General features: G+C 49.4%; 1 protein-coding gene across 11 annotated transcripts in view; it reads right to left on the bottom strand.

Moving 5' to 3' along the window:
• TJAP1 (tight junction associated protein 1) overlaps positions 1-25,794 on the bottom strand; it is a 62,262-nt gene that overhangs the window by 10,758 nt on the left and 25,710 nt on the right. For 6 of the 11 annotated variants that reach the window (XM_073338454.2, XM_073338451.2, XM_073338460.2 and 3 more), the window contains 4 exons: positions 10,669-10,762; positions 8,277-8,329; positions 5,174-5,332; positions 1,500-1,528 (listed from right to left, as the gene is read on the bottom strand). In XM_073338454.2, coding sequence (XP_073194555.2) covers positions 1,500-1,528; positions 5,174-5,299 — 155 coding nt within the window. In that variant the 5' untranslated portion in view covers positions 5,300-5,332; positions 8,277-8,329; positions 10,669-10,762. The other 5 variants (XM_073338449.2, XM_073338450.2, XM_078852244.1 and 2 more) reach the window with 4 other exon arrangements.

Here is a 25,794-nt window from a genome sequence, read left to right as displayed (position 1 = left end):
TCTCACACCCACAACGGGACGCCATGAGGAGTCCGATGGTGTCTGAAAGATGGCTGTGTGCATGCACTGCCCCCGGAGGACTCAGTTGTTCATCTGGACTCTCAACTATTGTTCTAAGCCCCAGGACAAGGACTTTGGGAGGAGGCTCTGCAGGTCAAGAATATGGGGCATTGGCCGAGCTGGGGGGAGCAGAACTGGACTAGTGGGGGGACGCTGAAGAGGACAGGAGTGAGATGCATGGACAGAGTTTGGGGGCAGTTGCAGAGCCCCTCCTGCCTTAGGTTGCTGTTGCTCATGCCGTGGGTTTTGTTTTTTTATGAGCAGTCAGGGCCTGTAGCAATAAACTAAACTGACAGGAGGGTCAAATGCAGCAAGAGGCATGCGTCTCTGCTCAGCTGAGAAGATGAGAAATTCAAGCCCTTGCTTCCTGGCAACACAGGTTGCTCTCTACTCTTGGAACCAGGGGCAGAGAAGCATAAGCAGCCCTGCTATCCATGACACCAGCTCCCGCTCAGGTTGCAGCATTTGGATAAAGTCCACTAGCCAAATGGGCTGCACAGCTTAGGTGTCCCTCCCTGGAAATTGAAACCCACTCAATAATTTATCCCAGCCCATACTGCAGGAGTTGGAGGTGAAAGAGGCATCACAAATCCACAGCCCCAACCAAAGCCCTAACCCTAAACATGCAGTAAAGCAGGAGTCCCTGCAATTGCTGGGCCAGCAAGTGGGGAGCTCGAGCTGCGGAGGGAAGCATGGGCAGCATACGCGTTATGGGGAGATGCTGTGGCAGCCTCAAACAAAGAGACTCACTCCTGCATGTGCGCTTTCACTGTGCTCAACTGTTCAGAAAAACCTAGAAAATACAGCCTCTCTCTAGCTGCGTCAGTTTGTTCTTCACTTGGGATTTTGAAGGGACTGAGATCTTCAGAGCTGCGTCCTGCTAAGATTCTGTCTGTGCAAAAAGTTTTCATTCACAGTCACCAGGGGGAGCTCACACACTACAGTGAGTCACACCAAAATGGTATATTTGTGGCACCTTAGAGACCAACATAAGCTGTAGCTCATGAAAACTTATGCCCATTAAATTTGTTAGTCTCTAAGGTGCCACAAGTGCTCCTCTTCTTTTTACCAAAATGGTAGCGCTTTGAGTTTTTCTCCCTTTGACGGTGAAGAATAGATGTTTAGAATCAGGAGTGTTTGCCCCACCACCTCAAACTGTAACAGCATTCAAGGGACCCTGAGATGGGTCTCCTAAAAGCATCCCATCTGCACAGAGCTCTAAACTGTCCTTTCAGGGAATGCAGAGAACCACGGCAAAACTTGGCAAGTGGGAGCAGAACAGAGACACACCTGCCCCAGTCTCTCCAAATGGGCCTAGCTTCTCAACAGAAGGGAAACCCACCATGCAGATTCAAAGGAAGCTGGACAATGGGAGGTGGGAATCAGCACACACACAGCTGCAGTGAGATTGGAGCATGAGTAGGGAACAGGACACTTACTTCATCCTTTCTGCATCCGTCAAGGGCTCCTGTGGTGAGAAGAAAACAGCTGTAAGAACCTCTCAAAATAGGTGTCAGATTCAAGCAAGTACCAAAGGGCAAGATTTTGAGAAGTGAACTCCTCCCACCTCCCTGACAGCTCTGGGCAGGCCATGTCGTGCATAGCTAGCACTCTCCATGCACTGCTTCTCAAACTAGTCAATATCAAGAGAGACCACATGGTTTATTTCAGAGTCAGCAGTAGTCTGGGTTAAACCAGAGACCTTCACAGAGAGCCTGCAACTTCCTTCCCCCCGTGCTACAAGTTCAGAGACCCCGCAGTCATCACCCCACAGCTGCTGCCTCAATATTCAGCAGCCCCACAATGTCTGGGTGGTTAGGATGGGAGTCTCGTGGACCTGCATACACAAACCTATGATCCCTTCACTGTGGTGGTAACACCCCTGTAGATAATGAAAGAACTGCTCTAAGTGGCTGAGGAGCTGGGAAGCACCTTTTCCATTTGCTTCACCCAGGTAACCCCAGATGAGGATTCCTCTGTGCTCAGCTCAAGCTGGTTACTGGAACCAGGCTCCTGGGTGAACCTGGACACAAAAATAACAGGCAACATGCTAAAGGCCAAGCAGCCCAACAGAAGGGCCTACAGTGCTGAGAGCAAGTCACCTGCGCCTCTCCAGCAGGCACTCCCATAACACCAGAGCTCCGGCACATAGGCAGGGACAAGGGAGTGGGTATGAGCAGCTTAGCCTCCCCACTCTGTGCATTTGATGTGCTAGACCAGGTAACAGAAGCTGCCTCTCAACATGCCTCACTTGTGGCTGGGAGGAGAATTCCATCTCCAGAGCCAGTTCGTGCTAGCAAGGATGGCCCTTTCTGGGAAGAGGAGGCTAACCCTGGAAGCTGGAGGTTTCTCTTTGGAAAGCCCAGGTTGTTTTCAATTACTTGAAACAGCGGCTTTGGGACATACTGGATGGAGCCCTGGAGCCTTTGCTAAGCAAAGCACACAGGTCCCCAAAGATGACACTGCGCTTCAAAAGGTGCATATTAACAGACGTACAAGGTCCGCACATGGGACCCTGCCACAGAGATTTCCTTGGAACAGATTCAGTGCTAGCAACAACATGGTATAGAAGCCAGCCCAATCATGACCCTAATGCACAGTGGGGCCATTTCTCGCTCCCAACAACCTAGAGTGCACTGCACTGGCCCATGCTGCACATGGTGGCCCCATAGCTCTAGCTGCACTAGACATGCTGTGTCCCCGACACTAAATGCACTGCAGCAGCCTGCACTGTATACAGCATGATACTGTCCCAGTCCCAAGTGCACTTTATTAACTCATACCATACGCAGCATCACCACCCTGCATCTGTCTCACCTCTGAGGACTCCAGCTGATACCAGGCAATCAGGTGCACAAGAATCAGGCCAGGAGACGGGTGATTCCTGTTTAAATGAGTCAATGTCCCAGGAGCCCGCTGGGTGGATGGAAGGGAGGGGTTGGCAGCTCTTCCAGACAAAGACTCTACCTCAATAGACAAGGGACTTCTCACATAAATATGGGTCTGATTTACCAGGGTATCCACCATTAAAGCATTAGGAGGATTCAAAGGCCCGCATAGGGCACTAGACCATCCCGCTGTGTCCAGCTCTGCACACTGGTATCCTGCAGTCTGCTAGGCAGATTCTAAACTTTGGAAGGCAGACAAGCCCCTTCAGTGGGGAAAGAGGCACCAGCTGCTGCTTTTATGGCTAACAACTCCAAGGGGCAGCTGTTCCCTTCTCCCCTTTGAACAGAGGCACTCCACCTGGGTCACAGCTGGGAGCAACACAAACAAGGAGCAGGATCTGCAGCCAAACAGGCCAGCAGGGAGGCTGGAGGTTCAAGAGGCATTAGCACCACATATGTGTGTGGAGCACAGAAGGGCTAGGTCTGGGGAGTCACAAGGGCGATGCTCTGTCCCCTCTGAGGTCTTAGCATTTTGCTCTTGGGCACCCCTAACAGCCAGTTCAGGAGGAGCCTCCCAGTGGGGAACAATGGGGGTTGGTGTAAGGGGGGCTGGGATGAAGACTGTACCCTAAGTGAGCCTCAGAGAGCCCCTCACACCACTTGGGAGGTCAAAGTTGCTTGGCCAGGCCTCCCTGAGGCAAAGGAGGCTCCACATTCCATAGATCAACATCTGAATGGATGAGATGAGAGTTCAGACACAAATGCCCTGCCCCTCACTCCCCACATCAGCGCTAAGGGCACCTCTGGGAGCCGAAGGGGGTGGCCATGGCCTTTTGGAGACCTCTGTCCCCATCCTGGGTGAGGGGCCTGGGCTCCAGGACTCTGGCACCTACCTTGTTTAGTGCTAGGCTGAAGGAAGGGGAGGTTCTAGGTGAGGCAGTGCCCTCCTCCTGGCTCCGGTGTGTCGGAGGGGAGAAGGATGCGCTCTCTAGGTAGCCTGGCTCTGTCATGGGCTTCCGGCCAGGTTTGGTGCCAAGATGCTGAGGCTGCACTTGCCGCAATTGGTGCTTGCTTCGGTCCCTCTCTCTGTCCCTTCCTCCCTCCTGACTGGTTTTCCATGAAGGCAACAGTTGCTGCTGCTGCTCAGAGGACACCCCTGCCAAACCCAGCTCTGCCAGCTGCTGCAGTTCATACTGGCACAGATCCACTACCCGCCTCTCCAGAGAGAGGAACTTCTCCTTGCTGTCCTTCCTCACCAGGATGGGCTTTCTCCTCAGCCTGGGGGCCCTCTCAGCCTCCTCAGGGGGCTTCCTCCGGCAGGAAGCCATTTCCAGACCCTCACGCTTCTTATCTGCCTTTCTCCTGCTCAGGCGGTGGCTCTTCTCAGCTACTCGCTTGGCCCCCTCAGGCTGGCTTTCCTTCTGACCTTCTGGAGTGGAGCCTCTCAGTGGGGAAGGAGAGTCCTGGCCTCCCCCTCCTGCTCTGGCCTCCCCCAGGGATTGCAGGTGGACAGGGCTCAGCACACGGTGGGTGATCTCATCCAGGAACTTGGAGAACTGCAGCTTCTCCTCAGTGACTTTCTCCTGGCGCTTGATGGCATCGGCAGTGCTGCTGCTGCGCTCCAGCGAGCGTCTCTCCCTCGGGCTGAAGCACAGCTGAGGGTCGCTGTACTTGCGCGAGCTGCGGCCATGGGCCAGCGTCTCCACTGAGCGGGACTTGCGCAGGCTCTCGGGGCGCACTTCCAGCATGCCCGTCTGCTTCAGGATCCCTTTGAGAGGCAGATGGGTGGCAGAGACCTGGAACTTCCTGGGAGCTAGGACCTCGGCAGGCTCTTTGAACATGAGGGAGCGTTCCAGGCTCCTGCTCTTGAAGGAGCAGGTCGGCCTCCGGCCTTCGTCTCCAGACACCACAACCGTCTCCACACTGCGGCTCATGAACTTACTGAGACACCCCTGGCTGGGGTGCCGGCAGTGCTTCCCGCTCCGCCTCCCTGCCTTCCCACTGTGCGGCAGCACAGGTGACAGAGTCCGGCTCTTCAGCTTCAGCTCCGCTCGGCACCCTGCTACCTCCTTGTCACTGCTTGACTCCAGGGACCAGGAGGAGGAAAAGTTAAGGTTGCGCACCTCAAACCCATCCACCTGTTTGAGCTGGCCTGCCTCGGCGTAACTAAACCCCGCCTGCTGGCGTAACGGCGCCAGGCCCTTAGCCGCCCGGTTATCCGTTACCTGACTCTGCTCAGCCAAAATCACGCCATCTTGGTCATCTCGAAGGATGGGCAGATCATGGCGGATCTCGCGGTGCTGCGGCGGTGCCTTGCGGTAAGGCTTCTTGGATGGAGCTGTGCTCGTCATCCTCCCTCCTGCTTGGGTGCGACAACTGGTCACCTGCCAAAAGCAGAAAGGGCAGAGAGAAGAGGGTCACCAGTGCCCCAGCCAGCCCCGAGGGCTTCCCAGCAGCAGGAGATCAAATACCCTATGCTCCCCAGCAGCTTCCCATCCAAAGTGCTGAGAGAGTAGGAGGAGCTGGCAGCCCTGGATCCTGGAACAGCAGCCGCGGCAGGGAAGGGGGACAGAGAAGAATTTAGCTGTGTCCTTCTCCCAGCCAGCGCAAACAGAGAGTTGGCACATCCTCCCCCCCCAGCCGCGTGCGCACGCTGACGTACAGCGTGTGTCCAGATTATATATAGTAAACGAGAACAGGCCTCAGAGCAGCATATTGATTGGGCTCTTTAGGAAACGCCTTTTCTAATATGGAAACTGCAAGCCTTACAGGCAGCAGCGACGGTCAGGGCAGGAGCTATTGATCTCGCACTGTCACTGCCAACAGGGGCTACAGTCACTAAATGAGCAGCCAGAGCCAAGAAGTCCTTGGCTTGCACTAGTTAAAGCCAGCTTGTTCCTGGGTGTCTTGAGAGGGACTTTCTTGGGATTTGGGGAGCTGCGACTCAGGGGAGAGAAAACAAATACAAGGCACCATCAAGGCACAAGATGGCAGCAGGGGCGCGTGATGCCACCCAGCCTTCAGGCAAGAGGCTGGATTATGCCATGTTCAGTAGTAGCACTATGAGGAAGGACAGATCAGTCACCACCCACCCCTCCGACCTGTGGCAGGCTCAGACTCCCAAGCTTCAGGAGAAGTGGTGCAGGATCTGAAATGGGGCAGAGACAGCAGAACTACAACGGCTCTCTGTGGACATGGAGGGGGCTTCTGCTTCCAGCCATTCAGAGGCAATTGCAGCAGAGGGCAGCACTCAGGAAAGCTCTTGCTGCCATCCAGGGTTTGCACCATTTCAGTAAGCACAAGACATGAGTGAGGCATGCCACAGGCCACCCAGTAATGAAGGTGCCTGCTGATGTTTCCAATGCCAAAGGCATATCAGTCCTCCCTTCGGGTGCTGGGGTAGGTAACACAGCTACCCCTATGCTCAGAACAGACTCCCTCTTCCCACCCTCATCGGCTGTCCTTCTCCTTGCCTTAGTCTCCCAATGCTGATAATCCAACGCCGCTCTGTGCGCGGGCACCACCCCTTCCCTCAGCACTTGTGTGGCATCTCCAGCTCCCCTGAATTCAGACTAAATTCTCTCCCTTGTGCACAGGAGCTGCTCTACCGGGGCAGAAGCTCTCCCAGCCTGGCTCCTTTCAGAGCATTATTCCCCCTCCCATTGGGGGAGCAGGGACCGTTAATTCAATGGCTCGAAGAACGCTCACAGTGCCCCCCCCAGCCAGAAAACACAGTTCCTAGCCTGCAGCCCCCAGAACACACAGTGCACAACCACTCTCTTCATTTGTACGTCCCCACTAGTGCTCTGTTGTGTCCTGTCTGACACCTAGACTCCCACTCTCTGGGGTAAGGACTGTGCATATTCCTTGCCTGTACAGTGCCTAGCACAATGGAGCCCTGGTCCCTGTTGAGCTTCCTAGCCATTATATAAACATTCATCTCCTGTTGTGTCACTCTTTGCTTTGCCAAACACAGAAGTTCCCCTCAGATGCGTGGAATGCCCTCCTTGAACTGATTTGTAAGGCCACTACCCCTTCTTCTATCAAATCCTTGGAGCTCACCTTTGCTGCGATGCCCTGGGAAAGGGCAGGTTGATGGGGACAGATGAGGCAATTTCTAATAGCTCTGAAGAGCAAGTCTAAGGTATAGAATGTGTAGAAACACACACTCTGTATCCCTCTCCCTCACCACCTGGGCATCACTTGTCTTTGCAGAACAGGGGTAGGCAATAATTTCCTCAGGGGGCCCACTCCACACATTTTGGTAAGTCATCAGAGGCCGCATATTTCTACTATATTAATGAAATTTTTAAATTCTACCCCTCCACTGCAGTGCCATGTAATAAAATAATTCGTGCAAAAACTGAGGGTGCAGCAAGAGGTGTGGGGTCTGGAAGTTCCGGGCTAGTGCAACATCTTGGGGTGCAGGGTCTGGGAGGGAGTTTGGGTGCGGGAGCGGGTTTGACCTGGGGCAGGGGTGCGGGAGGGGGCGTGATGTGCAGGCTCTGGCTGGGAGGTGCTTACCACAGGCAGCTCCCAGCCGGCAGCACAACAGGGCTCAGGCAGGCTGCCTGCATGCCGTGGCCCCCACCACTCCCGGAAATGGCCGTCAGGTCTCTGCATGCCCCTTAAGAGGGCAGCGGGTCTCCATGTGCTGCCCACACCCACAAGCACCGCCCCCGCAGCTCCCATTGGCCAGTTTCCAGCCAATGGGAGCTGTGAAGATGATGCTGGGGGTGAGGGCAGCATGCAGAGCTGCCTCCCCCTCTGTTGGGGGCATGCAGAGACATACCAGCAGCAGCCAACTGCTTCCGGGAGCAGGTGGGGCCATGGCAGGCAGACAGCCTGCCTGAGTGCCCCGCTGCGCTGTGGGACTTTTAGCAGCCTGGAGATCGTGAGGACAGAAGTGTTAGATGGGCCTGATCCAGCCCACGGGCCATATTTTGCCCACCCCTGTTCTAGAGCGTAAGCACAGCACCCAGCAGAACGAGCCCCAGTCCTGACTAGAGCCTCTTGGTGCTACTCTGCAAGACAAACACCAACGCTGCTGGGAGGTAACCACTGGGGCCTGTTCCTTCTGCTGCTCATTGCAGGAGCTGAGGCACATCGGCTGGGTGATAAACCTGCCTTGCTGGAAAGGCATTCCTTCTCCTCAGAGAGAGGGGCTAAGTCCTGACTGAATGGCAGCTCATGTTAGCCACGCAGCAGCTAGGTGACCGAGAGGGGTGTTCTTGTTACCTCCTTCCACATCTAGGAAGCATGGACATGTGTTAGTGCAGATGTTACCCCACAGCAATCTTTGTACCCCATGACAGCTGGAGCACTTACCAGCCTGCGCTCAGAGTTGAAGTCTCATGTAGGGGGACACTCACTCAGATGCCCTACAGGTGAGAACACAAAGAATTTAACAACCCCCGCCCAGAGACCACTTGCATGCCCCAGCCCACCCAAACAAATGGGTGCCTGTGTCTGGCTGCAGCACTCCTAATGCTCTGCTCTCATGTGTCTGTGGGGGACCATGTGATAGGGGAGAGAACTGGTCCCCATCTGTGAGCCCCATGGGAACTTCTGCTTCAAGGCTCATACTCAGCAAACAGAGCAGGGACAGCCAGAGGAAGCTGGGCACTCCTTGCTCCCCAGTCCCCAGGCTTTGAGAGCCCTTGTTACTGCCCAGTCACAACCCTGTTTTAAAATAAAGCATATATAAGTTTCTGAAGTGGCAGGCCCTTCTCCCCACACAGCCCAGAATCTCCTTGACAGGTGGGAAGCCCCATGTCCCCTGAGATGCCGCAAAAGCAGTCTAGCAGAATCTACGCTCTGACGCTGAAGGCACGTTTCTAATCCTTTGGAGTGGGTAGAAAACTTCCCAGTGTTACCCTGGTGCGGCACTTTCCCAGAGCCAAAACAATGGCTCTAAAAGCCCACTCCTGCTTCCAGTGATGGCAAAAGCAAGCCACTAGCAGGAATGGGGCCCTTAAGAGCATGACACATTTTCCCATTCACCTCAGTGGGAAGTTAGCACTGAACTCGCACAATGCTGGATTTGGCAATATTAACTATTTCCCTGCTGAGCATTTTAGCAGAAACATTTAGCTAATGCAGGTATCCAGCATTATGGGTTGCATTGGTGGCACCTAACAGATTCTTATTCAGATCAAGAGGGGGTATTGCATACTGGAACGGCTCCATGGCCTCTATATAAGAAAGAAGAGCAAGCTTCTTTTAGAATTCCAATTTAGACACATGAGATGCTGTTCTCTGGCTCCTGGCAACAGTCACCACAGCTCCAAAGCCCTCTCTGTTCTACAGGGGTCTCTGAGGTGATGTGCTCCCAGACAAACACACACAGTAGAAACATAAGGAGACTGACACCCGCCTGCTCTGAAGGCCAGAGCCCAGGTTATGCAACCATCACAACAAAACATATTGAGATACTCTGGTGATAGGAGCCAGACAGTCATTTCCTTGCACCGCCCCAGGCACTACAGAAATTCCAATGGGGCCCTCCCTTCCCCATACACCTCTGCTGCAGACCTTTCTCTCTCCATGGCACCCAGCCTGAGGAGGTGGGGACTGGAGCGTTTGTACACATGCAGAGGGAGAGTCATACACAAGGCGAACGGAACAGGCAGGCAGCAGCGACTATGCAGAGCTCTGCTGAAACAAGTTTAAGAGATTCCCCTGGCATTGGCCTGGCCCCAACAAGCTGGCTGGCCCTGTTCCCTACTACAGTGCTGTCCTTGGGCCCCAACTAGTACAGGAAAAACAGCTTCACAATGGCATAGCTACCCCTCCCCAGGGCCCCAGCACAGCTACAAGACAGAGAGAGACAGACCAGCTCAGTACAGCTCATACCTACTCGGCCACAGATAGGAGACTCCAAGCAGGGATGCAAAAAGAAAAGGAGTACTGTGGCACTTTAGAGACTAACCAATTTATTTGAGCATAAGCTTTCGTGAGCTACAGAAGTTCTTGTTAAACCCTGGATTTGTGCTGGAAATGGCCCACCTTGATTATCATACACATTGTAAGGAGAGTGATCACTTTAGATAAGCTATTACCAGCAGGAGAGTAGGGTGGGGGGAGAGAAAACCTTTTGTTGTGATAAACACCCATTTTTTCATGGTTTGTGTGTATAAAAACATCTTCTGTATTTTCCACAGTATGCATCCGATGAAGTGAGCCGTAGCTCACGAAAGCTTATGCTCAAATAAATTGGTTAGTGTCTAAGGTGCCACAAGTACTCCTTTTCTTTTTGAATACAGACTAACACAGCTGTTACTCTGAAACAAGCAGGGATGGGCTCAGAGCAGCTCCTGTTGGGTCAGCTGTGGCACTGACTGCTGGCAGATGACAGCTCCAAATGACTACCACCAGTTTGGCATAGGAAGGCTCCCTCTGGTCTCACCTGGTACAGCTGCTATGAATGGCCTAAGAGAGTCCTTGCTGAGGTCTCCACTGCAGGGACGTTCAGAAGGCTCAAGCTAAAGGTCTGGCCAACTCTCAGCTGGCAATTCCTCAGTCTCACTGTGACTATCCTCCTCCCTTCCCTGGTATCTAGCACCTCTGCCATTCCTCATTCTCACTCCATTTGCCTGACCCCCGGGGTGGGAGGAGGACAACCCCACCTTGAATTCCTAACCCACTCCACAGTCTGAAACAACTTCCAGAGACATTCTCATCATCCCCCAAGTAACTGTCCCTCAAAACAAGGACTCACAGATCCAAAGCGACGTCCCGTCCAAACATCTCCCGGTCCACCTGCCTCCAAATCAGCTCTCCCCTGGTGGCATCTGGCAGCATCTGAATGGCTTCTGAAACACGAGAAAGGAAACTTGGCGTCAGTCACCTATCAGCATCACATATGGACTCACATGCGTGTGCGCCCAAATACAGCCATGCACCAGGGCTGGAGTCTGCAGCTTCAGGAAGCTTCCCCGTGGCAGGATTTCACAGTACAACCGGCTCATTGCCTCCACTGTGTCCTGGAAAGGGAAGGGCTTTCCAATTATCCCCTCATGGAGCAGGGAATTCCAAGGAGACCAGGAACTCCAGTGCCACCAAACAAGGAACAGGATTGCTAAATGGCCGGATGCGTCCCTCAGTACAGCAGTGGCTTTTGGCAGAATGACTCCAGGAACGACAGCAGAGTTGCACCTCCTCCCTTGATTTTATTCCTATACAGTGTGGTGTGTGTAACCGCTCTCACTCTAAGAAGTTAGTAATTGCCACAGCGGCCCTGGGGGAGCAAGTGGACTTTCATAATCCTTCACCAGCAATATGGCTGGGGCCCTGGAGGCATAATATCTAGGTTGTTCCTTTGCGCTCCAAAATCAGAGGGGAGGATTCAGAGGAGCGACTCTGAAACAGGCCTCAGTTCAGAGTGGAATGGAAACGCCAGCTGACACATGGGGCTGTTTGTTCTGAGGGAGGGGAGGATGGACTGCTGAAAGGCATGCAGATAACAGCCAGAATTGGGCACACAGCATGCACTGATTCTGCCCCATACTCACCAAGCTGTCAGCAATCCTATCTCGGGTGCAGCCCTGATACTGCAGCCAAGTGTGTGAGACCCAGAGCATCACAGCTTTGGCCTGAAGCCATAGAAGGAGGTGGCTAAGAGCCAGGTCTCTGGCCACTCTATTAGACTTGTATTGCAATAGGAAACTTAATCTCCCAGTCCCTTTTATCTGTCCTCGCTATCTCTCATCAGCAGGCAACGCTCCTCAAGAATTAAATCCCTCCCCCCTTCTGGGCTGCTGTCTGCAATGATGCTGATCCCATTTCAGAGTCCACTGAGAGATGCAAACATACTGGGAAGGATCATATGGGGCTGTCATTGTTCCAAGACAGTCTCCCAGTGATCAGATTCAGCGGTGGGCATGGTCACCCAACACTCAGAGGGACAGAGGATTTCAGGGTAACAGAGCAATTCATTCTATTTGTACAAACTGCTGGGGAATAGTTCTCCTCTCCCTCCCCTCCCCCGCCCACACACAAGGGGGTGGGGGTGCACATCTTCCCCTTTAGGCAGAGGGAGCCCAGGGCTCTGAAAGGAACATACTTTGCTTCCTACCCCAATCATCCTAACTGCCTCCATTCTCCAAGTTCTAATTCACAAGTGATGAGGTCCCCATGCATGGCTTCCAGCATTAACTGCATTTCCACTCCAGGTGCTCCCTTCCTCCTCCCGAACCCATTCCTATCTGCCCAAGTGACACAACATGATGATGCTGTGAAGTATCCCGCAGCTAATGCTTGCTCTGGGCATAGGGAAGTGCTAATTAGCTTCACTGCACAGTCGTCCTCTCCTCAACCAGAAGGATTGTCATGTATGATTTGGGGCCTGGGAAGGGGTAGGAGGAATCAGCATCCTTGCCCTCATCAGGAATGGAATGAGAACAGAGAACCGGAAGAGGAACTGCTCCCTGCATCTACTGCACAGGCTCCACAGAACTGTATTAACTTTCAGAGTAACAGCCGTGTTAGTCTGTATTCGCAAAAAGAAAAGGAGTACTTGTGGCACCTTAGAGGCTAACCAATTTATTAGAGCATAAGCTTTCGTGAGCTACAGCTCACTTCCTCAGATGCATATCATGGAAACTGCAGCAGGCTTTATATATACACAGAGAATATGAAACAATACCTACTCCCACCCCACTGTCCTGCTGGTAATAGCTTATCTAAAGTGATCATCAGGTGGGCCATTTCCAGCACAAATCCAGGTTTTCTCACCCTCCACCCCCCCACACAAATTCACTCTCCTGCTGGTTATAGTCCATCCAAAGTGACAACTCTTTACACAATGTGCATGACAATCAAGTTGGGCTATTTCCTGCACAAATCCAGGTTTTCTCACATCCCCCCCACCCCCATACACACACAAACTCACTCTCCTGCTGGTAATAGCTCATCCAAACTGACCACTCTTCAAGTTTAAATCCAAGTTAAACCAGAACATCTGGGGGGGGGGAGGGAAAAACCAGAGGAAACAGGCTACCTTGCATAATGACTTAGCCACTCCCAGTCTCTATTTAAGCCTAAATTAATAGTATCCAATTTGCAAATTAATTCCAATTCAGCAGTTTCTCGCTGGAGTCTGGATTTGAAGTTTTTTTGTTTTAAGATAGCGACCTTCATGTCTGTGATTGCGTGACCAGAGAGATTGAAGTGTTCTCCGACTGGTTTATGAATGTTATAATTCTTGACATCTGATTTGTGTCCATTTATTCTTTTATGTAGAGACTGTCCAGTTTGACCAATGTATACGGCAGAGGGGCATTGCTGGCACATGATGGCATATATCACATTGGTGGATGTGCAGGTGAACGAGCCTCTGATAGTGTGGCTGATGTTATTAGGCCCTGTGATGGTGTCCCCTGAATAGATATGTGGGCACAATTGGCAACGGGCTTTGTTGCAAGGGCTGAGAGTTACCAAAAGCAACTACAGCATTTGCTCAAGAAACTTCCTGAAAAAGCACAAGATCAAATCCGCACAGACACACCCCTGGAACCCCGACCTGGGATATTCTATCTACTACCCAAGATCCATAAACCTGGAAATCCTGGGCACCCCATCATCTCAGGCATTGGCACCCTGACAGCAGGATTGTCTGGCTATGTAGACTCCCTCCTCAGGCCCTACGCTACCAGCACTCCCAGCTACCTTCGAGACACCACTGACTTCCTGAGGAAACTTCAATCCATCGGTGATCTTCCTGATAACACCATCCTGGCCACTATGGATGTAGAAGCCCTCTACACCAACATTCCACACAAAGATGGACTACAAGCCGTCAAGAACACTATCCCCGATACTGTCACAGCTAACCTGGTAGCTGAACTTTGTGACTTTGTCCTTACCCATAACTACTTCACATTTGGGGACAATGTATACCTTCAGATCAGCGGCACTGCTATGGGTACCCGCATGGCCCCACAGTATGCCAACATTTTTATGGCTGATTTAGAACAACGCTTCCTCAGCTCTCGTCCCCTAAAGCCCCTACTCTACTTGCGCTATATTGATGACATCTTCATCATCTGGACCCATGGAAAAGAAGCCCTTGAGGAATTCCACCATGATTTCAACAATTTCCATCCCACCACCAACCTCAGCCTGGTCCAGTCCACACAAGAGATCCACTTCCTGGACACTACAGTGCTAATAAACAATGGTCACATAAACACCACCCTATACCGGAAACCTACTGACCGCTATTCCTACCTGCATGCCTCCAGCTTTCACCCTGACCACACCACACGATCCATCGTCTACAGCCAAGCTCTGCGATACAACCGCATTTGCTCCAACCCCTCAGACAGAGACAAACACCTACAGGATCTCTGTCAAGCTTTCTTACAACTACAATACCCACCTGCAGAAGTAAAGAAACAGATTGATAGAGCCAGAAGAGTTCCCAGAAGTTACCTACTACAGGACAGGCCTAACAAAGAAAATAACAGAACGCCACTAGCCGTCACCTTCAGCCCCCAACTAAAACCCCTCCAACGCATTATTAAGGATCTACAACCTATCCTAAAGGATGACCCAACACTCTCACAAATCTTGGGAGACAGGCCAGTCCTTGCCTACAGACAGCCCCGCAACCTGAAGCAAATACTCACCAACAACCACATACCACACAACAGAACCACTAACCCAGGAACTTATCCTTGCAACAAAGCCCGTTGCCAATTGTGCCCACATATCTATTCAGGGGACACCATCACAGAGCCTAATAACATCAGCCACACTATCAGAGGCTCGTTCACCTGCACATCCACCAATGTGATATGCGCCATCATGTGCCAGCAATGCCCCTCTGCCATATACATTGGTCAAACTGGACAGTCTCTACATAAAAGAATAAATGGACACAAATCAGATGTCAAGAATTATAACATTCATAAACCAGTCGGAGAACACTTCAATCTCTCTGGTCACGCAATCACAGACATGAAGGTCGCTATCTTAAAACAAAAAAACTTCAAATCCAGACTCCAGCGAGAAACTGCTGAATTGGAATTAATTTGCAAATTGGATACTATTAATTTAGGCTTAAATAGAGACTGGGAGTGGCTAAGTCATTATGCAAGGTAGCCTGTTTCCTCTTGTTTTTTCCTACCCCCCCCCCCCCAGATGTTCTGGTTTAACTTGGATTTAAACTTGAAGAGTGGTCAGTTTGGATGAGCTATTACCAGCAGGAGAGTGAGTTTGTGTGTGTATGGGGGTGGGGGGGGGGGAATGTGAGAAAACCTGGATTTGTGCAGGAAATAGCCCAACTTGATTGTCATGCACATTGTGTAAAGAGTTGTCACTTTGGATGGGCTATCACCAGCAGGAGAGTGAATTTGTGTGGGGGGGTGGAGGGTGAGAAAACCTGGATTTGTGCTGGAAATGGCCCACCTGATGATCACTTTAGATAAGCTATTACCAGCAGGACAGTGGGGTGGGAGTAGGTATTGTTTCATATTCTCTGTGTATATATAAAGCCTGCTGCAGTTTCCATGATATGCATCTGAGGAAGTGAGCTGTAACTCACGAAAGCTTATGCTCTAATAAATTGGTTAGTCTCTAAGGTGCCACAAGTACTCCTTTTCTTTTTGTATTAACTTTGTGTTTATAGCGCATCTGAGCCATGAGAAGGTCTATCAGCAACGCTCCTGACAATGCAGCTGCCAGCTCCAGTAATAAGAGAACAGTCTTGGCAGTACACTCTAAAGCCCAGCAAATTCAGACGGGGCAGGTAAGAGGGAGGACTGCAAAAGAGTTCCAGAGTCAAGGGGTACTTCCAGGAAATGTTCCCTGCTAGTAGTTTCCCTCTCTCACACCAAGGGGGCTCCAGCTCAAGCGTCTATGTTGATCACAATCCAGTTTTCTCAAGACAACGCTTCACTAGAGAAGCGTTCCTGAGGCAGCCAGACACCAATGGGCTACGGTACCCCGCAAAGCCCAGAACTCAAGATATACCAATGAAAGCTACCACTGCTGCTCTGTCCCATGCATTTAGTTACTACTGTTAATCCACCAGTTTCACTCTGTTTTGGACTGAATCTTTTATTTGAGTCCAATGAGACGGATCTCGTTACATAACACTCTGGTGTGTAACAGTTTCACTCTACTAAGATCACAGAAAATGAACTCTTTCCCATCTGCAAGAGAGCCAGAAAGTCCCCTCCCCCTGCCTTGCAGATATATCATCATCAGTCATAGACTCTAGCTGCCTCAAGTAGTGGGACTGATGCTCAAGACAATGGAGCAACCAGACAGGTCAGGTAAAAGCTGCTAGAATTTCATCAAGAGATCCTGACCAGGAGACTACATTAGCCTGACTGAGGCTAAAACAATCACCACAGACTGTTCCCCAACAGTTCAGCCATAGCAGGAGAGGGCTGCAGGGTATTAATTACAGGAAGTTTTAGCATCCAAAGAGGAAGGCTCTCTTTGGAAGCTGGCTAATCTCTTCAGTCAACCAGAGAATCCCAGTTAGAATTAGGTTCAAGATTCATTCTGCTACTAAGTAGCTTGTAGCAGGTTAGTTGCTCTCAGCACAGAAACATGCATCCCCCTACTAGGCTGGCTTTGCATATCCTAATGCTCGCAACACAGGTTGGACTAACAATGTTACACTGTCTGTCGCCTCAGAATCAGGATGGAATTCCATGGATTTTCACTCATTCCTTGCTCTTTCATATCAGTAAATCTTGATAGCTAGGTAGACAACATTGCTCCAAGCATGTGACAGGTCACAAGAGCGATCAAAACAAAGGGATCAGACTGGCCACTAAGCAATGAGCCCTACTTAATAGTTAACATTTTTCAAAGTTAATGAGATCAACAGAACCCTCAGATTGAAAGCTTTTGTTGTTGCTGAGTATAAGAAGGATCAGGAACATGAATAGGCTGCCTAGATAATGTGTCCCAGAAGAACCCCTTGTAAAGTTACCAGAATCACACCTCCCTCACAATTCCCCTCATCCCCTCCCACTCAAAACAGATCACAGGTTTTCTTTTTATTTATTTATTAAGTTTTAACAAGTTTTCAAACCCTTGCCATGTAAATATAAGAAACAAAACCATTACAACAGTTGCTTTTGTTTAAAGAAACATTATAGGAATATAGTCATCAGATCTTTCCATTTACCAGGGTGTTACCATATTACAGAGTAAGCATCATTAGTATTCCCCTTCTATAATATGCTGTTTCTAGATCACAGGTTTTCTAATTCAGCTGTAGTCCATTCACTAGGAACACATCCCATTACTTACTGCATTGATCGATCATCAATTTCTACAGTGCCTTATATCCCAAACCCTTTTATAAACTTGAACTGATCATCAGTGCACACTCCCGACATCCATCCACCACTGACAGGCAGCCACCTCTGGAGTGGAATGCAACAGCTGATTAACAGCTGAACAGCAACATTACACAAAAGGTTAAGACAGGAAGCAAAGAATCTGATACCCAACCAAAATGTAGAGATAATGCCAGTGGGGCAAGTTAAAATTTGACCAGGATACCAAAACTAGCATTCCAACTCTCCCTCGCTCTCTTTGTTTAATAAAAGTACTGAAAAATCTTTAATGGTTAGACTCAGCATTAGCTCAGAGAAGAGTGCCATCTACTGAATTATCTGCACCACTCCCTACTGTACAAGGTTTTCACTGAAGATATCCCACCCAAATACTGAACCAGATTAGCTTGGGCTGTGCTCTCTTCAGATCTCACAAGATGGTCTGGCTGCTGGCCAAGTAGTTCTCTGCTCGAGTTCCCAGTTTACATTTGCTTTCCCTCCCCTCACACATATGCCCCTGTTTTTAATCCCCTCCCCCGGAACAAATTTTCTCTTACCTGTGCTATCTTTAAAATGTCTCCTCTGCAGGCAGAGCTAAAGAATCATCGTTAGGCCTCATACTGAGACAGCAACAGCAGCAAGGCAGGGGCACTTCTGTTTTGGCATAAGCCTCTTGAAGGAGATACATCAGAGCATTCCAGTCCCTTGGTGAATAGTTCACAGAAAGCAGATGAGCTGTCAAAAGTTCCAGAGGATAACAGTGATGGCCCTGACAGCATAAAGTGAGTGTTGATCTGAGGCCTAAATCTCTGGGCAAGTGCTGGCAAAACACAGGAGGGAAGTTAGGGAGCCATTGTTCTAAATTCTCTCTCAATGAGCAGTGAGGAAACAGCTGCAGCAAGCAAACTGTTTGGAGAGCGGTGAGAAAGTGTGGGTGAACATTTCTGAAAAAAATCAACAAGCAGGAATCCCCTTTCCCAGTGCTCTGCCAGTTCTTGTGCTGTGTGGGTGGGCATAGGAGGGGAAGAAGAGGGAGAAAGAAGAAATCAGTAAACTGGAGTATGGAATCCAAAATAAGCCACTAAATCAGACAAACCAGGCACAGGTTAAGCTTTGCCTGGTCTTTCCTCGGGCAGCATAACATTCACTAAATCTTGTATAATCCACAGCAATCTAGATCAGCAGCCCCTCTGCTAGTCTCACAGTCTTGGTGCTCTAAGAAACCTAAACTCCCATAACTCACCCCCATAACAATATAGACGACCAACAGGATCACTAAAATAACCCTCTAGCACACAAGTTATCACAGCACTAAAGGATGTTCCATATTCTGGGTCTTTACATATTCACTGTAATACGCTGCCTCAAACATCCCCATCCATGAATGCTCTGCAGCTACAGAGAAGGCACCACAGAACTAGTGTTCTGTGTAGTACGAGAACACATCACCAGCCATCGGCAATATCAGGACGGATAAGCTGGAGTGCTGATGAGAAGCACAGTTGGGAAAGTAACTGAAATACTTCCCTGATGGACTGTATTTTCTAAATGGACAACCTACCCTACATTCTCAACTACTGAGGGACAATCTTTACTGATTGCTATATTTGCATTCCACAACGAACTCTCTGTTTAACTTTTCATGAGTAATGTCCCCAAATACTTGGATGCTAATATCTAAACTGTATTGTTAAATCTAATCTAAACCTTAATTTGGGTTATTGCTGGTTATGCACTATATGTATTTTATGACTTTTAAAAACAAACTTTGTATTTGTGGATAATCTAATGTACAGACACTCATTTCTTAATCTGTGTAGCATATAATTTTTAACATTAGCTTTAATAAAAATTTTAAATCTGTTTTTATCCCCTGGGGCTACTAAAGGAGATTCTTCCCTCCCACATAAAAAATAGCAGCTTGTAGCAATGCCCACCCAAAGTGAACATTACCGATTCCGTGGAAGCCTTAAATCCAATGCTGATGCTGCCAGGTGCTAAGCACTGCATGGCCAAGGCAAAAGCAAATGCCAAGAAACAGACTTGCTCTTAATGGCAGTCAGCTTCATTCCAGAGCTGTGGCACTCCAACGAGCCTGATTTTGGTCATTCACTGGTTAGATACAGTCCTCCGCTTCATACAGAAACCTGGACAGGTTGCACTAATTGGACATGGCCCAGTCTATTGTTGTTGGTTATGGAGGGAATTTTGAAGACTTGATCACGCAGTGTAACACAACCTAGGTACACAAGTGGAATAGTTACAGCTGCTGGGGGACCCATATTTGCCTAGTTCCTGATCTGGTTTTTTTTAAATCTCAACCCTAATAATGTTGCATTTGCTTTTGATGATTGATATTTTAAGTGTTTTGACTTTAACCACCGATTGACAAGTGTTTTGCACTTCAGCAGCATGTCCTACGTGAACATTAACAGATTCATGTTCCCCATTTCCACCCACCAGGAACTATCCCCATTTCACAGGTGGAGAAACTGAGGCACCAAGAATGGAAGTGGCTTCCACAAAGTCACAAGGTGAGTCAACAGCAAAGCTGGGAATGGACTGCAAATATGGTTTCATCCAGTGCTTTTACCTCAAGAAAACACCTCATTTCCATGAAGTTTGGCTTGGAAAAGGGAAGAGCCACAATTGTTTTGGAATTTACTTCAGAAAATTCATTAAAAACTCAGACGTAATGTTGCATTAGTGTAGGGCTTTTTGCAAGTAATACCTACACATACACACACACACCCTGTAGCCAGAAAATACATATTCTAAAGGTAAAGGAGAAAGGGCAAGCATGCATGGTATAAGCACATAACTGAGCTGCAGAGCAACGAATCAGAAATGCTCTGGGATCCCAAACAAGCGAAAATAAAGCATCAACTCTGACCCCCTAGCAGGAGAGGGATCTTTATACCAGGTTTAGTTCTCTCTGCTTCTAGGCTTTCATCCCAGAAAGACTTCTTTTGTTTTAATTACCCTTTCATCAGCAAATGGTCAGAGACATGAAAGGCAGAGGATGGTACAGACCTAGCTGTTGTGTGTAGATTTACAGCTATATCTGTATCTGAACAATTATGTGTATGTCCTTGATGCCATGTAAACTTTACAGCTGCTAAGGTCCATTTCTGGCACAATGGGAATGTCTCCCCCTTTCTCCAGATTCCACGCTGGAGGAAAAAGCACTCTCCAAAAGCAGGTGGGGATAACTAAAATGCAGCCTCACCTTCCTTGAAAGAAAAACTCCAAACACCAGTCAGCTGGAAGTCTTTCATATTGCCTAGGTGACATCCAATCATACTTAAAAGCATTTCTATGGAAACTTTAGCCATCCTCTCTGCTAGCCATCCTAGAAAGCTTGTTAGACTGGGCAATTCCATGGTCTATACAGCACTGAGCACACAGATGGCATACAACCTAGCGTAGCTAAAATCTACAGACTTCTGAGCTGTGTAAGGACAGTGAGATGGGCCTGTCCCCCTCCCAACCAGCCTGGACATCTCTTATGAAAGCTCCGTTCATGTACAGCCAACAATAGCTCTTGATAGGCTGGCACTTTGAGGGGAGATGCTGTCCAATCTTCCAATGGAGTGGGGCTGGTGGCCACTATCACACCACTTGCACCCACACCTCTCTTCAGTCAGGAAGATTTCCCCCTTAACACCCGCGAGGTCTCCACATCGCGGGGTGGCCAAGTGTTCCTCACAGACTTCTATAACACAGTCCACGGCCACTCCTTTCTCTGCTACTAGTGCAGTTCATTGCATGCTGGGACCTACAACTTCAATGCTCTACCTAGATCACAGCAGTCTGACCTACTGAGAGCAGTTGTTTCTACACACCATACATTCAGAATGAGGAGAAAAGAGATTGCTTTATAAAGATACACTCTGAGCTTAGCAGATTCAGAGCACAGGCCAAGGGCTGGAGCAGGCACAGAATTTTCCCCCGGCTTTGTAAGTGGTAGAGCTGTACGGTTATTGTAGCAGGGTGCAGTCCCAGAGCACGTCCCCAGGCAGAGCGGCACTGCAGTCAACCTGCCTCAGTTTCCCTCCTGGGTTTTTCAATGACTCTGCTTTCAGGCCAGTTCAGTTGCTAAAGCAACTCAGCCAGAGGGCAAAGCCACAGACGTTCACCCCTTCCAGAATAATCAAAGTTCAAAAAGAACACGCCAATCTTCCATCTCAGTCCTGAGTCAAGCACACAACTGTCTTCAACTCTTTGCATCCTGGAGTCAACTTCCAGCACTCCTGGCTCTGGTTTGTCCCTTCTTCCTCCCCTTAACAGCAGGGGTTGCTGCACCCCATCCAGTATAGGGGGAGCCCACACCCACCCTTTACCAAGTACTCCTCAGCTCTGGAAACCCTAAATAATGGGGCTGTCTGCTCTCTGTAGCCACAAGCTGCCCTGGCTTCTCCTTCCCAGGGCCTTTTCCTATATTTGCTGCCCCTCCTTCCTGGGCTCAAAGGTCTCCACCTTTGGAACAGGGTGGCCACAGCCTTCCTTCCTGGCACTGTGGCTGGCTTCCCCCAGCCCTTCAGCTTCTCCTTGGGATGAGGCTCTACAGCCCTCCTTCCTAGGTCTATGCTGTAGTCGTCACTGACTCCCTAGTTCACCCTCATCAGGGATCAGGTTCTGCTCCAGGGAGTCTCCCTCCAATTCTCTCCGGAGCCTAGGATCCCTCAAGTGAGCTCAGTGCAGTCGTTTACCGGCTGAGCATTACTGTCATCTGTCTAGGCACTTGGCCCCCGTTCCCAAGCTGTCTGCTGATTCTCCCCCTAACATCTATTCTTAACGTGGCCATGTCTTGGAACAGGGACTGACTGGCCCCAGGCCCCACAAGGGCCAGACCACTCTGTTACAGTTACCTTTTTTGTTAAGGGCCATAGTGTAATAGTGCCTTCATAGAACAAACACTCCGCTGGTCACGTGAGGGCTGAGGACAGGTGGATGTTGCTGTCTTCCTGAGATGCTGCAGAGGGTTGTGTTGGCCAAACCTGTAGAGCAGCTTGTTTGCTTTCATTCCTTCTGCTTAGTGTAGGCACCATGGGCAGGGCCCCAGGGATTCCATGATTCTGAGTTGCAGAATTTGCCGTACAGGGAAGCAACCACAGCAGTCCTACTGGCTACAGGAACACCAGCACTTAGGACAATTAGCAGATTTTATTGCAATCTACTGCCATACTGGGCTCCCTGCTTTCCTCTCCCTACTCCACAAGGGGGAGACCTAGCTATTTATGAGAGCAGTTTGCCACCGGAATAACAAGAAGGAGCTTCCTCAGGCAGTTAGGCTTTGGACCAGAACGCTGAACCTCAAACCCTGCAGATCAGCAGCCCCTAACCCAGTGTGAAAGTTAACCCTGGAAACTGAATTTAAGAACTGGCTGCGTGATCCCTACAACCGGTCTGAACTATGGCTGATGGGAAGGGAAAGGGATAGGGCCCTCTTACCTCCCCCCCCCCACACACACACTTACTTTTGTCCTTTTCACTCCAAGCCCCCTCCTAACACCTCCTAGCAAGCAGGAGGAGGTGGAGATGGGAACAACATAGTGACCCCAAATCCTACAAGACCCCCTGGTTTTACAGTAACAATCTGTATCCCAAAGCAAACTACCAGTAAGCTGCAAAGCCTGGAAAAATAAATGCACAGTGATTATTCCCTGTTAAAGGATGATAAATGGGGGACTAACTACCCAGATATCTGATGGAAAAGTTGGGGACAACTTGTTTCAGAAGACAGAGGCAGTAAGGAGGCGGCCAGCCATTTTAGACTTGATTCGGACCAACAGAGAGGAAGGAATTGGTTGCCCCTCTGAAGGCTGAAGACAATTTGGGTGAAAATGATCGCAATGATAGATTTCATGATTCTAAGGAGAGGAAGGAGTGAGAGCTACAGAATAAGGACAAAGGACTTCCAAAAAGCAGACTTTAGCAAACTCTAAGGACTGGTAAGTAAAGTCCCACGGGTAGAAGGGAAAAAGGAGTTCACCAAAGCTGGCAGTTTCTCAAAGAGACAATATTAAAGGCATGACAGCAAACTATCCCAATATGAAGGAAAGATAGAAAGAAAAGTCAGAGGACAAAATGATTATATCAGGAGTTCTTTAATGACATAAAAAGAAAAGGAGTACTAGTGGCACCTTACAGACTAACCAATTTATTTGAGCATAAGCTTTCGTGACCTACTTATGCTCAAATAAATTGGTTAGTCTCTAAGTTGCCACTAGTACTCCTTTTCTTTTTGCGAATACAGACTAACACGGCTGCTACTCTGAAACCTTTAATGACCTGAAAATCAAAAAGGAATCCTACAAAAAGTGGAAGCATGGATGAATTGCTAAGGATGAGTACAAAGGATTAGCACAAGCATGTAGGGACAAAATCAAAAAGGCTAAGGCACAAAATCATAGAATCATAGAATATCAGGGTTGGAAGGGACCTCAGGAGGTCATCTAGTCCAACCCCCTGCTCAAAGCAGGACCAATCCCCAATCCCTGCTCAAAGCAGGACCAATCATCCCAGCCAGGGCTTTGTCAAGCCTGACCTTAAAAACTTCTAAGGAAGGAGATTCTACCACCTCCCTAGGTAACGCATTCCAGTGTTTTACCACCCTCCTAGTGAAAAAGTTTTTCCTAATATCCAACCTAAACCTCCCCCACTGCAACTTGAGACCATTACTCCTTGTCCTGTCCTCTTCTACCACTGAGAATAGTCTAGAACCATCCTCTCTGGAACCACCTCTCAGGTAGTTGAAAGCAGCTATCAAATCCCCCCTCATTTTTCTCTTCTGCAGACTAAACAATCCCAGTTCCCTCAGCCTCTCCTCATAAGTCATGTGTTCCAGACCCCTAATCATTTTTGTTGCCCTTCGCTGGACTCTCTCCAATTTATCCACATCCTTCTTGTAGTGTGGGGCCCAAAACTGGACACAGTACTCCAGATGAGGCCTCACCAATGTCAAATAGAGGGGGACGATCACGTCCCTCGATCTGCTCGCTATGCCCCTACTTATACATCCCAAAATGCCATTGGCCTTCTTGGCAACAAGGGCACACTGCTGACTCATATCCAGCTTCTCGTCCACTGTCACCCCTAGGTCCTTTTCCGCAGAACTGCTGCCTAGCCATTCGGTCCCTAGTCTGTAGCTGTGCATTGGTTTCTTCCGTCCTAAGTGCAGGACCCTGCACTTATCCTTATTGAACCTCATCAGATTTCTTTTGGCCCAATCCTCCAATTTGTCTAGGTCCCTCTGTATCCTATCCCTGCCCTCCAGCATATCTACCACTCCTCCCAGTTTAGTATCATCCGCAAATTTGCTGAGAGTGCAATGCACACCATCCTCCAGATCATTTTTGAAGATATTGAATAAAACCGGCCCCAGGACCGACCCCTGGGGCACTCTACTTGACACCGGCTGCCAACTAGACATGGAGCCATTGATCACTACCTGTTGAGCCCGACAATCTAGCCAACTTTCTACCCACCTTATAGTGCATTCATCCAGCCCATACTTCTTTAACTTGCTGGCAAGAATACTGTGGGAGACCGTGTCAAAAGCTTTGCTAAAGTCAAGAAACAATACATCCACTGCTTTCCCTTCATCCACAGAACCAGTAATCTCATCATAGAAGGAGATTAGATTAGTCAGGCATGACCTTCCCTTGGTGAATCCATGCTGACTGTTCCTGATCACTTTCCTCTCATGTAAGTGCTTCAGGATTGATTCTTTGAGGACCTGCTCCATGATTTTTCCGGGGACTGAGGTGAGGCTGACTGGCCTGTAGTTCCCAGGATCCTCCTCCTTCCCTTTTTTAAAGATTGGCACTACATTAGCCTTTTTCCAGTCATCTGGGACTTCCCCGTTCGCCACGAGTTTTCAAAGATAATGGTCAATGGCTCTGCAATCACAGCCGCCAATTCCTTTAGCACTCTCGGACGCAACTCATCCGGCCCCGTGGACTTGTGCACGTCCAGCTTTTCTAAATAGTCCCTAACCACCTCTTTCTCCACAGAGGGCTGGCCATCTATTCCCCATGTTGTGATGCCCAGCGCAGCAGTCTGGGAGCTGACCTTGTTAGTGAAGACCGAGGCAAAAAAAGCATTGAGTACATTAGCTTTTTCCACATCCTCTGTCACTAGGTTGCCTCCCTCATTCAGTAAGGGGCCCACACTTTCCTTGGCTTTCTTTTTGTTGCCAACATACCTGAAGAAACCCTTCTTGTTACTCTTGACATCTCTTGCTAGCTGCAGCTCCAGGTGCGATTTGGCCCTCCTGATTTCATTCCTACATGCCTGAGCAATATTTTTATACTCTTCCCTGGTCATATGTCCAACCTTCCACTTCTTGTAAGCTTCTTTTTTATGTTTAAGATCCGCTAGGATTTCACCATTAAGCCAAGCTGGTCGCCTGCCATATTTACTATTCTTTCGACTCATCGGAATGGTTTGTCCATGTAACCTCAACAGGGATTCCTTGAAATACAGCCAGCTCTCCTGGACTCCTTTCCCCTTCATGTTAGCCCCCCAGGGGATCCTAC

This window comes from Lepidochelys kempii, chromosome 3, assembly GCF_965140285.1.
Source record: "Lepidochelys kempii isolate rLepKem1 chromosome 3, rLepKem1.hap1, whole genome shotgun sequence".
NCBI lineage: Eukaryota > Metazoa > Chordata > Testudines > Cheloniidae > Lepidochelys > Lepidochelys kempii.
This window is presented reverse-complemented; position numbering and strand designations above follow the sequence as displayed.